The following is a 16886-nucleotide window of genomic DNA, read 5'->3' on the forward strand; positions in this document are numbered from 1 at the left end:
AAATTGTCCCTTAGTGTTCAAAAAGGTTAAGCGGGGTTTCCAGGTGATCCTCTGTACAATGCTGGTAAGCATTAAGTAGCTAGATAATTTCATATATTTGATCAGCACCACAAATTCTTAACAGAAGTAGAGGATCCAAACTCATAGGCCTGGATTTTCCTGAAGACTGCCTGAAATAGATATTGGCATGTTCCAGACACACTCAAGAGGCATGTGCTGTTTGTGCCAAGTTTCCATAATCAGCTCTTTTGCATCACTTAACACTCAGATAAATCTGAGTCCAGTTAACATATTTCAGAAACAATTAAATAAACAATTGGTTACCTGGTTGTCATCGTCATGGTCACATTTTTACTGTTATCCTATTTATGATATTATATACTGCATCTTAGAAAATTTATGATGTTTCACAAACACAGATTGCAATATACTTCATATATATATTTTTTAAACTGCTTTATCAGCTCATGTCTGTTATTTGGATCTAGCTAAAATTAGGAGCTTTCATTTTGTGATCTGACAACTTTTGAGATACTTACATCATTGCCTTCTAATTCGAAAAATTCAAACTGCATAGAGATTCTGTATTGTGTAGGAGCCACAACTTGCCAAACACAGTTCTTATTCGGAGGGTATTCTTTAGGCCAGCCTGGTGTGGTGATCGTTCCGTTTAGCTTTGACAAGAGTCCTCCACAGGCAGCTAAAATTAAAATCATGAGATTTAATTACTAAATTTGAGTTTCTATATAACAGAATTGGTATAAATATAACAGCTAGCCTGAAATATCTGACATGTTTTCAAATGGCTGAGTAGCATGTCACTAATGGTAAAATGGGTATGCAATACAAATTATCTTTGACACAATTCACAATTAATGATTTAATATGATAATTTGATCAAGACCCTAATAGTTTAAATGCTTCTGCGGGTAGAGCAAAGGCCAGTGGGGCTAGTTTTGGATTGGTCAAGCAAAGAGCCTGCATAGACATGATGGGATGAATTTGTAAATCTCCGAACCAAATGAAATACTTGGTATGGTACCAAATCAGATAGGTTGTGGAGGTGTCACATTCAATTCATGATGGATTAACTGATTACAGCTGAGGCAGTAGTAGAGATATTGAAGCATGCTTCATTATTCCTGGGCTAGGAAGAAGTAGAAATTAGGGCCGGGATTCTCCGACCCCCCGCCTAGTCGGAGAATCCCCAGGGGAGGTGCGAATCGTGCCCCGCCGCCGGCTGCCCTATTCTCCGGCGCCGTTTTTCGGGGGCTGGCGGGATTCCCGCCACGCCGGTCAGGGGCCGTTGACAGCGCCCCCACCCCCGGCGATTCACCGGGCCCCAGTGGGCCGAGCGGCCATCCAGTTTTGGCCAGTCCCGCTGGCGTGAATTACTCACCTCACGCACGGCTGACCTCGGGGGTCACGGAGGGATCCGACCCCGGGGGCAGCCCCCATGGTGGCCTGGCCCGCAATCGAGGCCTACCGATCTACGGGCGGGCTTGTTCCATGAGGGGATTTCTTTCCTCTGTGCAGGGCCCCTGTAGGGCTCTGCCATATTGCCCAGGGACCGGCACCGAGAAGAGAACCACCGCGCATGCGTGGAAATACGCCAGCCGGTCTGCGCATGCGTGGAAATATACCGGCCGGTCAGCGCATGCGCGGAAATACGCCGGCTGTTCCGCGCATGCGCGAACCCGCGCCGGCCCTTCAGCACCAACCCCTCCGTTGTTCACCTAGCCCCCGAATGTTCAGAGAATTCCTCACTTTCGGGGGCTGTAGACGCCAGAGTGGTTGGCGCCTGTTTTCCTGCCGGCATGGGGACTTAGCCCCCAGATGGAAGGATCCCAGCCCAGTAGTCTGGGTTACTCTCCATTGACTGTTGCTCTAAGTGTAGTAGCATTTGTAGCAATTAGCCGTGATGCCCTTTGATGGAACTGCCCACCAACACTCTCTGTTCACGACACAGTTGAACCGTGGCCATTTTGATAAATCATACGATGCATTCTGTGCAGTCCTGCACTACCACCATAGCTTCAAACGCAGGCAGAGGCACAGTGCCTCTATCTCACCATTAGTCACTGCCTTCAGGACAGAAACATAAATATAAGCATAGAAAATAGAAGCAGGAGGAGGCCATTCGGCCCTTTGAGCCTGCTCCGCAATTCGTTATGATCATGGCTGATCATCGAGTTCAATACCCTGATCCAGCCTTCCCCCACATCGCTTGAACCCTTTAGCCCAAGAGCTATATCTAATTCCTTCTTGAAATTACACAATGTTTGGATTTGGATTTTGTTTATTGTCACATGTACCGAGGTACAGTGAAAAGTATTTCTCTGCGAGCAGCTCAACAGATCATTAAGTACATGAAAAGAAAAGGAAATAAAAGAAAATGCATAATACGGCAACACAAGGTAACTACAAAACACCAGCATCGGATGAAGCATACAGGGGTGTAGTGTTTTTCAACAAAATATATATTTATTAAGAATTTTAACAAAATGTTTCACCCTTACAAACAAACCCCCCCCTTAACAAAAAGAAAGAAAGCTCACATAGCAAGACATGAACATGGTAAATCGATATGATACAGAGCTTTGTACATTGGATTCCTCCCGTACATGTCAGTTTTCCAGATCATTCATGTATTTTCTTGCTCAAATACCCTCCAAATAAACCCCCCTTCCCCCTCCCTCCCTCCTCCCCCCCCCCCCACGCAAGATATCCCCCCCTCCACCCCCCTCCCCTCCCCCCTCTCCCCCTGGGTTGCTGCTGCTGCTGACCGACCTTCATCTAACGCTCCGCGAGATAGTCTAGGAACGGTTGCCACCGCCTGTAGAACCCCTGCGCAGACCCGCTCAAGGCAAACTTTATCCTCTCCAACTTGATAAACCCTGCCATATCATTTATCCAGGCCTCCACGCTGGGGGGCTTCGCCTCCTTCCACATTAGCAAGATCCTTCGCTGGGCTACTAGGGACGCAAAGGCCAGAATGCCGGCCTCTTTCGCCTCCTGCACTCCCGGTTCGTCCACTACTCCAAATATTGCTAGCCCCCAGCTTGGCTTGACCTGGACTTTCACCACCTTAGATACTGTTCCCGCAACTCCCCTCCAGAACCCCTCCAGTGCCGGGCATGACCAAAACATATGGACATGGTTCGCCGGACTTCCTGAGCACCTCGCACATCTGTCCTCCACCCCAAAGAACCTACTCAGCCTCGCCCCCGTCATATGCGCTCTATGAACCACCTTAAATTGTATCAGGCTAAGCCTGGCACACGAGGAAGAGGAATTAACCCTACTTAGGGCATCAGCCCACAGCCCCTCCTCAGTCTCTACCCCCAGCTCCTCTTCCCATTTACCTTTCAGCTCCTCTACCAAAGCCTACCCCTCTTCTTTCATCTCCTGGTATATCGCCGACACCTTGCCCTCCCCGACCCATACACCTGAGATCATCCTGACATGAATCTCCTGTGCCGGGAGCAACGGGAATTCCCTCACCTGTCGCCTCACAAATGCCCTCACTTGCATGTACCTAAAAGCATTTCCCGGGGATAGCCCAAACTTCTCCTCCAGTGCCCCTAGGCTCGCAAACGTCCCATCAACGAACAGGTCCGCCATTCTTCTAATCCCTGCCCGATGCCAGCTCTGAAACCCCCCGTCCTTCCTCCCTGGGACAAACCGATGGTTACCCCTGATCGGGGACCACACCGAGGCTCCCATTGCACACCTGTGCCATCGTCACTGGCCCCAGATCTTTAGCGTTGCCGCCACCACCGGACTTGTGGTGTACCTTGTCGGCGAGAGCGGCAGCGGTGCCGTCACCAGCGCCCCCAGGCTCATTTCTTTGCAGGACGCCATCTCCAACCTCTTCCATGCCGCCCCTTCTCCCTCCATCACCCACTTACGGATCATCGCCACATTGGCTGCCCAGTAGTAGCCACTCAGATTCGGCAACGCCAACCCTCCTCTGTCCCTACTGCGTTCCAGAAACCCCCTCCTTACCCTCGGGGTCTTATTCACTCACACAAACCCCATTATACTCCTGCCTACCCTCTTAAAAAAGGCCTTGGTGATTACAATTAGAAGGCACTGGAACACAAAAAGAAACCTCGGGAGGACCACCATTTTGACCGACTGCACTCTACCCGCTAGCGAGAGCGGCAACATGTGCCATAGTTTGAAGTCCTCCTCCATCTGCTCCACCAGCCTCGTCAGATTCAGTTTATGTAGGGCCCCCCAACTCCTAGCTATTTGGATCCCCAAGTACCGAAAGCTCCTTTCCGCCGTCCTCAACGGTAGATCGTCTATCCCCCTTTCCTGGTCTCCTGCCTGTACTACAAAGAGCTCACTCTTCCCTACATTGAGCTTATAGCCCGAAAAATCCCCAAACTCCCTTAGAGCCTGCATGACCTCTACCATCCCCTCCACTGGATCCGCCACATACAACAACAGGTTGTCTGTGTAAAGCGACACTCGATGCTCCTCTCCCCCTCGGACCACCCCCCTCCATTTCCTAGACTCCCTTAATGACATGGCCACAGGTTCAATAGCTAATGCAAACAACAGGGGGGACAGGGGGCACCCCTGCCTCGTCCCACGATACAGCCGAAAATACTCCGACCTCCGCCGATTCATAACCACACTCGCCACTGGGGCTCTGTATAGGAGCTTAACCCAACTAATAAACCCTCCCCCGAACCCAAACCTCCGCAACACTTCCCAGAGGTACTCCCACTCTACTCGGTCAAAGGCCTTCTCCGCGTCCATAGCCGCCACTATCTCCGCCTCTCCCTCCACCGATGGCATCATTATCACGTTTAGGAGCCGCCACACATTGGTGTTTAGCTGCCTGCCCTTTACAAATCCCGAACGGTCCTCGTGAATCACCCCCGGGACACAGTCCTCGATCCTCGTAGCCAGCACTTTTGCCAGCAACTTAGCATCCACGTTGAGGAGCGAGATCGGCCTGTACGACCCACATTGCAGTGGGTCCTTGTCCCGCTTCAGGATCAAAGAGATCGTCGCCTCAGACATTGTCGGGGGCAGGGTCCCTCCCTCCTTTGCCTCATTAAAAGTCCTCACTAGCAACGGGGCTAACAGGTCTACGTATTTCCTATAGAACTCAACCGGGAACCCATCCGGTCCCGGGGCCTTTCCTACCTGCATACTCCCCAGACCTTTAATCAGCTCCTCCAACCCAATTGGTACCCCCAAACCAGCCACCTCCTGCTCCTCCACCCTCGGGAACCTCAGTTGGTCCAAGAATCGTCGCATCCCCTCTTCCCCCGCTGGGGGCCGGGATCTGTACAGCTCCTCATAGAAGGCCTTGAATGCCTCATTTACTTTCATCGCGCTCCGCACTGTAGCTCCCCTTCCATCCTTGACTCCACCTATCTCCCTCGTTGCCATCCTCTTACGGAGCTGGTGTGCCAGCATCCGGCTCGCCTTCTCCCCATACTCATACGTCCCCCCCTGCGCTTTCCTCCACTGTGCCTCCGCCTTCCCTGTGGTCAACAGGTCGAACTCCGTCTGGAGATTTTGCCTTTCCCTAAGTAGTCCCTCTTCAGGGGCCTCTGCGTATCTCCTGTCCACGCTTAAAATCTTCCCCACTAACCTCTTCCTTTCCCTGCCCTCTATCTTCTCCCTATGAGCCCTGATGGAGATTAACTCTCCCCTGACCACCGCCTTCAGCGCCTCCCATACCACCCCCACCTGCACCTCCCCGTTGCTGTTGGCCTCCAAGTACCTTTCAATGCACCCCCTCACCCTCCCGCACACCGCCTCATCTGCCAGCAGTCCCACATCCAACTGCCACAACGGGCGTTGGTCCCTCTCCTCTCCCAACTCCAGTTCCACCCAGTGCGTGGCGTGATCTGAAATGGCTATGGCCGAATACTCCGTTCCCTCCACTTTCGGGATCAGCGCTCTGCCCAGAACAAAAAAATCTATCCGGGAGTAGGCTTTGTGCACGTGGGAGAAAAAAGAAAATTCCCTGGCCTGTGGCCTGGCAAACCTCCACGGATCCACTCCCCCCATCTGGTCCATAAACCCCCTAAGCACCTTGGCCGCAGCCGGCCTCTTTCCGGTCCTAGATCTGGAGCGATCCAGTGCTGGGTCCAACACCATGTTGAAATCCCCACCCATTATCAAGCTTCCTACCTCCAGGTCCAGAATGCGCCCCAACATACGCTTCATGAATCCAGCATCATCCCAGTTCGGGGCGTATACATTTACCAATACCACCCACGTCCCCTGCAACTTACCGCTCACCATCACGTATCGACCTCCATTGTCCACTACAATATTCTTGGCCTCAAACGACACCCGCTTCCCCACCAATATTGCCACCCCTCTGTTCTTCGCATCCAACCCCGAATGGAATACCTGTCCTACCCATCCCTTTCTTAACCTGACCTGGTCTGCCACCTTCAAATGTGTATCCTGAAGCATGACCACGTCTGCCTTCAGTACCTTTAAGTGCGCGAACACTCGGGCCCTCTTTACCGGCCCGTTCAGGCCCCTCGCATTCCACGTTATCAGCCGGATTGCCCCATCCAGCTCCAGAGGCCTCGGAGGGGCCTCCGCACCCATCAGCGACTCGAGCATCGTGCTCGCATATGCCCCGGCATCGTCCCCCTCCACTCCTTCAGGGAGACCCAGGATCCGAAGATTCTTTCTCCTCGACCTGTTCTCCAGGTCTTCGAATCTTTCCGCCCACCTTTTGTGCAGCGCCTCGTGCCTCTCCAACTTCACCTCCAGGCCCAAGATCTCATCCTCGTTCTCATTGACTTTTTTCTGCACCTCCTGGATCTTTACCTTGTGGGCCTTCTGGGTCTTCCCTAATCCTTCGATCGCCGACAACATAGGCGCCAGCATCTCTTTCCGCAGCTCCTCAAAACAGCGCTTGATAAACTCTTGCAGCTCCGACCCCCCTTCCACTTTATCTCCGTCCACCGCCATCTTGTTTTTCTTCCCTCGCTTCTCCAACGCCGCTTTTTTAGCCGTTCCACTTCTTGTCCGTTCCATATACAGTGAAGGGGGACCTTGCTCTCACCTTCCCACACGGGACGTCTTCGAAAAATTCCCGTTGGGGCTCCTCTGGAGAGCCCGAAAGTCCGTAATCGCGGGAGCTGCCGAATCGTGCGGCTTAGCTCCGCATCGCCGCAACCGGAACCAGGGGTGTAGTGTTAATGTGGTCAGTCCATAAGAGGGACGTTTAGGAGTCTGGTAACAGCGGGGAAGAAGCTGTTTTTGCATCTGTTTGTGCATGTTCTCAGACTTTTGTATCTCCTGCCTGAAGGAAGAAGTTGGAAGAGTGAGTTAGCTGGGTGGGAGGGGTCTTTGATTATGCTGCCCACTTTCCCCAGGCAGCGGGAGGTGTAGATGGAGTCAATGGATGGGAGGCATTGTTTTTGTCTCAACTACTTTTTGTAGTAATGAATTCCACCGATTCATCTCTCTGGGTGAAGACATTTCTCCTCACCTCAGTCCTATAAGGTTTACCTCTTATCCTCAAACTATGACCCCTAGTTCTGGACTCCCCAACATCGGGAACATTCTTTCTGAATCTACTCTGCCTAATCCTGTTAGAATTTTATAAGTTTCCATGGGATTCCCTCTCACTCTTCGAAACTGCAATGAATATAATCCAAAACACTGACTTAGTCTCTCCTCAGATGACAGTCCCACCATCCCAGGAATCAGCCTGGTAAACCTTTGCTGCTCACCCTCCTTAGCAAGAACATCCTTCCTCAGATAAGGACACCAAAACTGCTCAAAATACTCCAGGTGTGGCCTCACTGATGCCCTATGCAATTGCAGTAAAACATACCTATTCCTATACACAACTCCGCTCACTATGAAGGCCAACATACTATTTGCCTTCTTTACTGCTTGCTGTACCTGTGCGCTTACTTTGAGTGACTGATGCACAAGGACACCGAGATCTTGCTGAGTATCCCCTCACTCAATTTACACCCATTCAAATATAACCTGCCTTCCTTTTTTTGCTACTGAATTGGATAACTTCACACGTATCCAGACTACTGGTTTAAGGGGCGATAGACTTAAATTTAGAGGCTTTCCCGTGTCACATGAGGCAGACAAATCATGTGCTTATGTCTGTTTCCATGGCTAAGGTTATCTGGAGAAAGTTGTCAACATGTCAACAGAGGCTATAGCTTGAAGGGTGTCATTGCACATCAAGCATGTTTAACCAGGTGACTCTCCCACTCTTACCACCTGCCACAGGCACATTTCAAGGATTTACAAGTTGATAATCACTCTGTTTTGGCCACGTTACCAACACACTTCCATGGCCATCAAATCCTGGAGTGGGAATCAACCCGGAGCTTCTGGCTCCAAGGCAAGGATATGACACACTGGGCACGATCTTCCCCAAAAGAAACAAAGTCCCCAAGCGAGCTCCTTTAGCATCGTGTTTCCCGGCACCCGCAGTGTCGAGAAACACATGACTATTCAAAGCGAGGTGCCGGAACAGCAAGTACACAGCTGAGATCGCACATAGCCCGTTTTTTACAATGTTGAGCTCCGCTCGCTGGAATTCCCCGTTGTTCTAGAGATCAGGACACCATTTATAAATGGCACCCCGATCTCTGATACCCACAAAATAATGCCTGCTACCCCTCCTCAGCCCAAATGCAACATGGGAGTGCCTCCCCCCCCCCCCCCGCACCCCTCAAAACGGGCAACCTCGGCCCAATCACATGCGCACAAAAAATGCCAGCTTGGCATCTTGGCAGTGCCAGGCTGACACCCAGGTGGCAGTGCCAGGGCACCACACTGCCCAATGGGCATGCAGATGGGGGCCTTCGATCCCCTTGGAGACCCCGCATTAGTGCCGTTCTGTCTGGTCCCCATTTGTGGGGACCAGTACCAAACAGCACTCACCCAAGATCCCCGAGGCGAAGGGATTGAATCCCAAAGCCTCAGGTCTCACGGGAATCTGCACATTAGAGTAAGGCTTACTGCCTCACTCTTATATGCAGATTTGCTAAAACGTGATCTCACCCATTGTGGCCGGGATTCACCTTGCAACGCCTTGCAAGATTGCATTGAATCTTGCGAGGCGTTGTGAGCCAAGTAGATCCCAGGAGCGGGGTCTCCTGGCTTTCACCAACCACGCTGCACCGCGGCAAGATGCTTGCCCGGCGCAGCGTGGCCGGAGGATCATGCCCACTGTGACCACAAGACCTCCGTTTAAGGTGAGATAACTGATATAAAAATTAGAATTGGTTAAAATTAATCTAATTAATCTTGAGCTTACATGGCAAAACAGGGAAATAAACATTCAAAGATTAATGTTTGAGTGATCCTTTTGTGTGCTAAGCAAAATATTTTGGCTCATTATTTCTCTATAGCTGCCAGGAATGGCATTCTATTATCAGCAGAGAGCAGTTACAGATGTGAGAAGCAGCTGTCCTGCCAATTCTTATTCCCTTTTGAGGAGAAAGATGCTTCCTCAGATGATGGGCTGAATTTTCAACCTTGAGTAATGTAGTGGGGATCAGGATAATTCCTGATCATGCCATCCATCCACCCCCTATGCTCCCTCATGCCAAGATATGCACCCTGACCCACCCCTCTGGCCTCTCCCCTATCCTCCATGCCAAGGTATACATCCTGTCCACCCGCTATGACATCTCGTGTCCCAATTTCCATTTCCCTTTATAAAAAATCCTTTTTACGATAGGCCACTAAGAGTGTCAATCATCCAGTCTCTTTAAAGTATTAATGGCAGAAATTGCAAACATTTGAAATCTCTTTATGTTGTTTAAGTAAACATTGTGCAATTAACATCATATATCAGAGAGCCAAAGCTATCATTAAGCAATCTTTTTTCCTGGGGCTCAGGTGCTTCAAAAATCTAATGGATATTTGTGTTATCAATCTGCAGTATGAAAATTGGAACCCTCATTAAGTTATTTTATACCCTTATTTAGTAACTTTTACCTTCACAACTTTTCTTGTCTGCTGCAAGTTCATACCCTGGATCACAGGTGCACTTGTAACTGCCCAAAGTGTTCACACATTGCTGTTCACAACCTCCATGGTCATGTCTGGAACATTCATCCTCCTCTGTGAGACAGTAAAGAAATTAAAAATAATTGTTAGCAGCCTACATTTCTATGCCTGATGTTTTTGGATGGGGTCATTACTATTGCTTTTATCTTTGACAGCAGTTCAGTAGATGAAACGCACCTTTTATAAATGAAAAAATTGATAGATTTTTGAATGATAATAAGGCCTACTTGAATGTGAGTAAAGAACATAGATATGACTATCTGAAATTTCTATGTTCTCTCAATCTCACTGAGTGGAAGATTGATGTAAACATCCTAGAAATTATGTAAATACCTGTGCAAATCATTTCATAGAATGATACAGCATATAAGGCCATTTTGCCATCATGTCCATGCCAATCCAAATAGTTCTGCTGCCCTGCTCTTTCCCTATAACCGTATGAATTTTTCCCTCAAATATTTATCTTATTTCCTTTTGAAAGTTATTAATTAATCTGCTTTCACCACTCTTTCAGGCAGTGCTTTCCAAAAAACATTCTTTTCCTGGCTTTAGTTCCTTTGCAAATCATGTTAAATCTATATTCTCTGGTTACCAACCCTCCTACCACTGGGAATAATTTTACCTTATTCACCCTACAATCCCCTTTATGATTTTGAATATCTCTATTAAATGTCACTTTAAGATGAACTATCCCAGCTTTTGTAGTTCTTTCACATACTTGAAGTCCTGCATTCCTGGTACCATTCAAATAATATTTTTCTGCCTTGACATCCTTCTGACAGTGCAATGCCCAGAATTGAACACAATGAACCCAAATATTTACTCAGGACCATGAAGTGGGCAGGGGAGAGGATTCCTCGGGGTCTTGCAGAAACTAAGTGCAGGGAATCTTTTGCATTTCCAGGAGATTTCCTGTCTGGCAGCCTATCAGAAAGGTAAGCAGTCAGGTAGCAAATGTCAGAAAGGTTGGGGAGGTCACAAGTGGTAGTTAGAGATCATGAGGGGATGGAGATAGACAGACTGACTTATTCAGCCTGGGAGAAACTCTCTTGCCTCATCTGGCCCACAGGTAGTGCTGTAATGTCATGTGCCCCCCAACCCACTTAAACTGAAAAATAGTAAGTTGGAGACAGGTTGGGATCGCATTTGAGATTTTAAAATCTTTTATTAGTCACCAACCTAGATCCACTTCTTTGGGAGTCCAAATTCCACCCTCCCTAATGCTCTGCTTGGTTGACTAATTAATGATTTTTAAAGTTAGTGTAACTTCTGGGATTATGTTAAGATATGAGAAAGGATGAATCCAATGAAAATGTAACACTGGCATCCTTTATTTAGAGGCTATTTGTGAGTTATGAACATACATGCAAAGGATTAAACTACAGTTCCAGGCAACTCAAAAACTAAAGAAGAAACAACTCTCTTTGATGGTTCAGTGGTGTTATTGAAAATATGGAAAGATGTGTCATTTGAAACATGGAATTCTGGCAATATCTGGTTGGAGAGAAACATGAGAGGATACAGGGAAAGATCCCACAAAGGGTTAACAGCAGCTGCAAAGAGCAGGATTGTAAAATGCAGATATCCTTAGTCAACAAGACAAACAGGATTTTTGTTTGAAGCCAAAAACAATGGCTCACACCTTCATTGAAAGTAACTATCTTAGTTAGCAGCTGGAAAAAAGGATGAGGTTCAGTTGAATTCTAGGTGTGAAATCTTGCTAATACCAGGTAAATTAAAGAAAACTGGAGACTATCAGTCTACGAGAAACATAATTCAAAGCCAACACTAAAGTAAAAAATTATGAGCTGAGGACACAATTGGAAAATAAAACTATAGAAATGACAGGAACCAAACCAAAATTCACACCTCTTGAAGTCAAAGCATTTTTGAATATCACAAAGGACACAATGTAATCAGATCTATGTTGTATTAGAATGTTTAGATCAAAGATACTTTTTACAATCAAAGAAAATCAAGAGTTACTTTACAATAAAGTCATAAAAACTAGATAACTGTTAGAAAAATATATAAACCTAGAGACCAGGGCAGGAACTATCAGAACCAGAACCAGAACTCAGAGAGAGGCGGAGAAGCAGAGTCAGATTACAGTCAGCTCGGCCATGGGAAAGGGACAGGGCAAAGCAGCCAAGCTAAAACAGCAAATACATCTAAGGAAGACTACAATTTTAAAAAGAAGATTGATTGTCAAGTTGGGCCTGAAGGTCCCTTCAACCAACCAGAAGGATCCAGAAGCAAGAACTTTTTCCTTTCTGTAAAGAAATTATTTGCAGCTTTTAAAAGAAAAAAATATAATAATAAAATAACTTAATTTAACCTGAAGTAGTGGTTATTACAAAGTCTACTTTACTTATTTAGCAATGCGGGACCCAGGATCGATGCTACTAAGTGGTAAGTAGATGAACTCTTCGGTGAAGGTATGGGTTATGCCGGGGGATAACTTGAAAACATAGTTTGACCTGAATAGCACCCACTGAAGCCTGCATTGGAGTCAGGGAGTGAGAATCCCTGTTCGCCATTTAGAATGTCGGCCCTTTTTGGTATAGGGGGATTTCTAAGAATAGTGGTGAGTTTTCAAAAACAGTGGGCAAGAATAATGTGTGGTTGTGCGCTGGGTAACAACTGCTGAAAATATACCGGGCGGGATTCTCCATTTGCCAACGCTGAAATTGCGAAACGTGATTGGGCAGAGAATAGGTTCCGACATCAAAATCGCGGCTGGTGCTGATTTTATGCCAAATCGCGTGTCTCCATCATCTCGACAGTGGCGCCAATGCATTCCGGAATGCACGTACAGTAAACACCGTTTGCTATATCATTAGCGGGACCTGGCCTGGTATTCTCCGGGATCTCCTCGATTATTTTTCTCCGATGGGCCGAATTCACAACGGCGCGGTTCACTTGTGCTTTTAAAAATCGTGAAACCGGCGTGGTGGCTGCTGAGGGAGAGAGAGAGGAGGTAGGACATGGAGAGGAGTGACTGTGGGCTGCCGGCCGGACTCTGGCCGGGGTCGGGGGCCCTGCCAGGGTTTGGGGCGGGGGGGGAATAGGGGGAACAGGTCGAGTGGCCGGGGTGACTCCCCATGGGACTGGGGCGGTGTACAGGGATGGACCGCCATTTCGGCAGCCATCTTGCTGCGCACCACCCACTTTGGCCCCTGGTTCTGCAGGCACCAGCCAAATGGGTGCTTCCAGCCCTGCGCCTCACCCTCCATCACATCTCCCACCCTGCCGTGCGATTTCCCGTCGACAACGGCAGGACCGGTAGATCCCACTTGTTTGTCGGGAAACACGCGGCGGGTTGGTGGGTTATGTGTGTATTTCACAATTCCGACATCTGCAACATTTAATTTTTCTTTTTACTGTTCCATAATCCCTGGAACTATCAAATTTCTTGTTCCAGCGGGCATTGTCTGTGTGCAAACTTAAGTGTGAATTCACAGATCATTTGACCACAGAGGCATCACACTTTAATTCAAACCTGCCCTCATTATTCCCAATCACAAGGTTGCTGAGGCTAATTACAGCAGTCTCATCATTGCCTGACAGAAATCAGTTACCTCATCAAAACAGTGGGTTGTTTTTTTAAAGTAATCATTTACAAGGATTTATTCAGTACCTTGAGAATGATTCTAGTATATGGTAATTCCAAGATATACCAGGATTCACCACAGTTTATTTGCTTAATAAGGGCTGGGCAGCACTGTGAGATTCTCCACCAGAAGGTAATTTTGAATCTAACTCATACCGATGGTATAAGCCATTGTCCAGGAGCAATAGCGGATCAGTTGAAAATGAGCTTTAACAGTCTGAGCCTATTCTTTGTGAGTTTGGTGATGGATCACAAAACATATCACAACACTCAATCATTGGTGCAGTTTGGGCGTTACTGTGGAGCACATTGCTGGTGTAGAGCTGTGGCAAGCTTTACTTTGCATTTCCCTCTGCTACACCCAGCCTTAGAAGCAATTGATACTGATGGCCAGAAAAAAAAGAGGAATTAGTTCTTCCCCCTATCAATGACATTCCCCCAATTTTAAAAGCAAAATGAAATAAATCTTAATCCCAATAACTGCACACTGGCAACAGTTGGGATGTTTATTTGAGGCTGAAGTTAAAAAGCATATTGTTGGAAACAGTGGATGGAATTCCATGCCCCAAAATTGACTGTGATTGTAAATGAAAGGGATTGAGAGGGGAGGGGGGATGGGGAGGCAGGTTGGAGCATGGGCTAGAAAACCCAGAAGTCTGGTTCACTAAATATTTTGGCATTTTAACTCTGTTCTTGGGGTAGGTATAATATCGGTGGGATTTGATTTTGTCGGGGGTATCTGATCGCTGATCATGGCCTGTTCCCCAAGCCTGGGATCAGTAATGCTTGGGAGCCCAGGGGAAGCACTTATGCTCCTCCTGGACCACAAGCAGTTCTGTGAAGGTACATACCACTTCATGAAGTTGTTGTTGCCTCCCCTGAGCTGCTGAGCATCCTGAGTTAGTCAGGGTTAAACCCAGTTAGACAGGGTTAAACCTGGAAGGTTATATCTTAGGCATTCCAACTAGTTGGACGAGCCACCTTCCTGCCCCACCTCCGTTAAACCCAAAAGTGATGGGGCTGGAGGAGGGGTGGAGGCAGGTTGGAGGTTTTAAATTTCTTTATAGCTCACCTAACCCCAACTCACCCAGTTTTGGTAGTTAAAATCAACCCATTTGCCTTGGGTCCCTCTGTATTATTCTTGACCAGGAACTGGTTAGCTTAGGTGGCTAACAAGTGGTTCCGAATAATGCAAACAGTGTGGGTTTGATTCCTGTTCCAACTGAGGTAGATCTGGCTCTTGCCTTAAGTTTGGAAGGCAATGCCAAATCACCACTAGGGGAAAAGACTGCCAAGAAGATAACTAGATGAAACATTATCAGACAATAAGCCAAGGACTCATTTTATACTAGCAAAGGAAGAACATTATTATATTATTGAGCTCTCCCTTTGATTTCATTACAATATACTTACAATTTTAATTTCAATTTTGATAAAGCTTAATCAAATGACTATTCAAGAATTTGTTTACCACATACTTGTCCATCTGCAAAAAAAGCTTAGCAGTTTTTAAGATTGAAATATTTGCATTTCTTGGTTATTGTTGCAATCAGTTATTTTTTGCTTCCTGTATATAATTAGACAAAGTTATTAAGAATGCTACCTTGGCTATATTTATTGCATCTTACAGTACTCTGGATTTTGCCTATTCCTACCTTTAAAAAAGTTTGCTGCAAATCCTGCTTTATTAACTGTTCCATCAGAAACAAACTTCATCCAGAGGGTATTAGAAGTAGATTTGATGTCTTCTGGTTTGTCGTAGCCACAGAAACGCCCAATTAAAGGACTGTTTTCATTATTTCCATTTCGGATTTCTAAATAGTCATAGGCACAATTGTCATGTCGCTCAACCTATGACAGAATAAGGAAATATTTTATTCATTTTTGCACGAGAAAACCAGGACTTATTTTTAAAGTGAATGAGCAATATCTATGAACCAAATAAAAATGGATTGGTTTTCATTGAATCTTGGAACAGCACAACAGAGATGGCCATTGGGCCCATCAGGTCTGCATCATCTCTTTCAAAAAGAAGTTTATTACTCCACTCTTTCCTATATCCCTGATTTTCTTTCTTCTTCAAGTATTTCAGTTTCCTTCTATTGCAGGCTCTGAGTGAGTCTGTTTCCATCACCCCATCAACAGTACATTCTAAATCCTAACCACACATTTTGTAAAATAAGTTTTTTTCTCATATCATCTCTGGTTAAAGCAGGATAAAGAGTCCCGCATGGTATGTTGCCTGCCCGGTGCTAGGGTGCGGGACATCTCTGACCGGCTTGAAAGGATACTGGAGAGGGAGGGGGAGGATCCAGTTGTTGTGGTCCATGTCGGTAGCAACAACATAGGCAAGTCTAGGAAAGAGGACCTGTTTAGAGATTATAAAGAGCTAGGATTCAAATTAAAAAACAGGTCCTCAAGGGTCATAATCTCCGGATTACTGCCCGAGCCACGTGCAAATTGGCATAGGGAGGCAAGAATAAGGGAAGTTAACACGTGGCTGAAAGAGTGGTGTGGGAAAGAGGGGTTCCTTTTCATGGGACACTGGCAGCAGTTTTGGGTTAGGGGGGACCTATACCGTTGGGATGGTCTCCACCTGAACCGAGCTGGGACCAGTGTTCTGGCGAAAAGAATAAATAGGGTGGTCAATAGGACTTTAAACTAAAGATTGGGGGGGTAGGGAAAGTCAGGGAACCAAGAGGTGAAGTAATCAGTGGGAAGCGTAGCTGCTTAGGAATACAAAAAAGCACGAAAAGACAAAACTCAGGAGAGGTTATGATAGTCCCCATCCCACAAAATATGACACAGTGTATGGAAAGGCTCAGTAAACCAAGGTCCACCACACTAAGAAAACAAAAAGGGACGGTCAATAGAGAATTAAAGGTGCTATATTTAAATGCGCGTAGTGTACGGAACAAGGTAGATGAGCTTGTGGCCCAGATTGTGACTGGCAGGTATGATGTGGTAGGCATCACAGAGACATGGTTGCAGGGGGCTCAGGACTGGCATTTAAACATCCAGGGATTCACAACCTATCGAAAAGACAGGGAGGTGGGCAGAGGGGGCGTGGTTGCCTTGTTAATTAGGAATGAAATTAAATCAATAGCACTAAATGACATAGGGTCAGATGATGTGGAGTCTGTGTGGGTAGAGTTGAGGAACCACAAAGGCAAAAAAAACCATAATGGGAGTTATGTACAGGCCTCCTAACAGTGGTCAGGAC

At 47.0% G+C, this 16886-nt stretch overlaps 1 protein-coding gene across 2 annotated transcripts in view; it reads right to left on the minus strand.

The window, feature by feature from the left end:
- LOC140408560 (tolloid-like protein 1) overlaps positions 1-16886 on the minus strand; it is a 537833-nt gene that overhangs the window by 126643 nt on the left and 394304 nt on the right. For both annotated transcript variants that reach the window (XM_072495934.1, XM_072495936.1), the window contains exons 14-16: positions 15319-15514; positions 9979-10104; positions 540-700 (exon numbers count right to left, since the gene is read on the minus strand). In XM_072495934.1, the coding sequence (XP_072352035.1) occupies positions 540-700; positions 9979-10104; positions 15319-15514 (483 nt within the window). The remainder of the gene's footprint in view (positions 1-539; positions 701-9978; positions 10105-15318; positions 15515-16886) is intronic.

The sequence above is a fragment of the Scyliorhinus torazame genome, chromosome 3 (genome assembly GCF_047496885.1).
Source record: "Scyliorhinus torazame isolate Kashiwa2021f chromosome 3, sScyTor2.1, whole genome shotgun sequence".
NCBI lineage: Eukaryota > Metazoa > Chordata > Chondrichthyes > Carcharhiniformes > Scyliorhinidae > Scyliorhinus > Scyliorhinus torazame.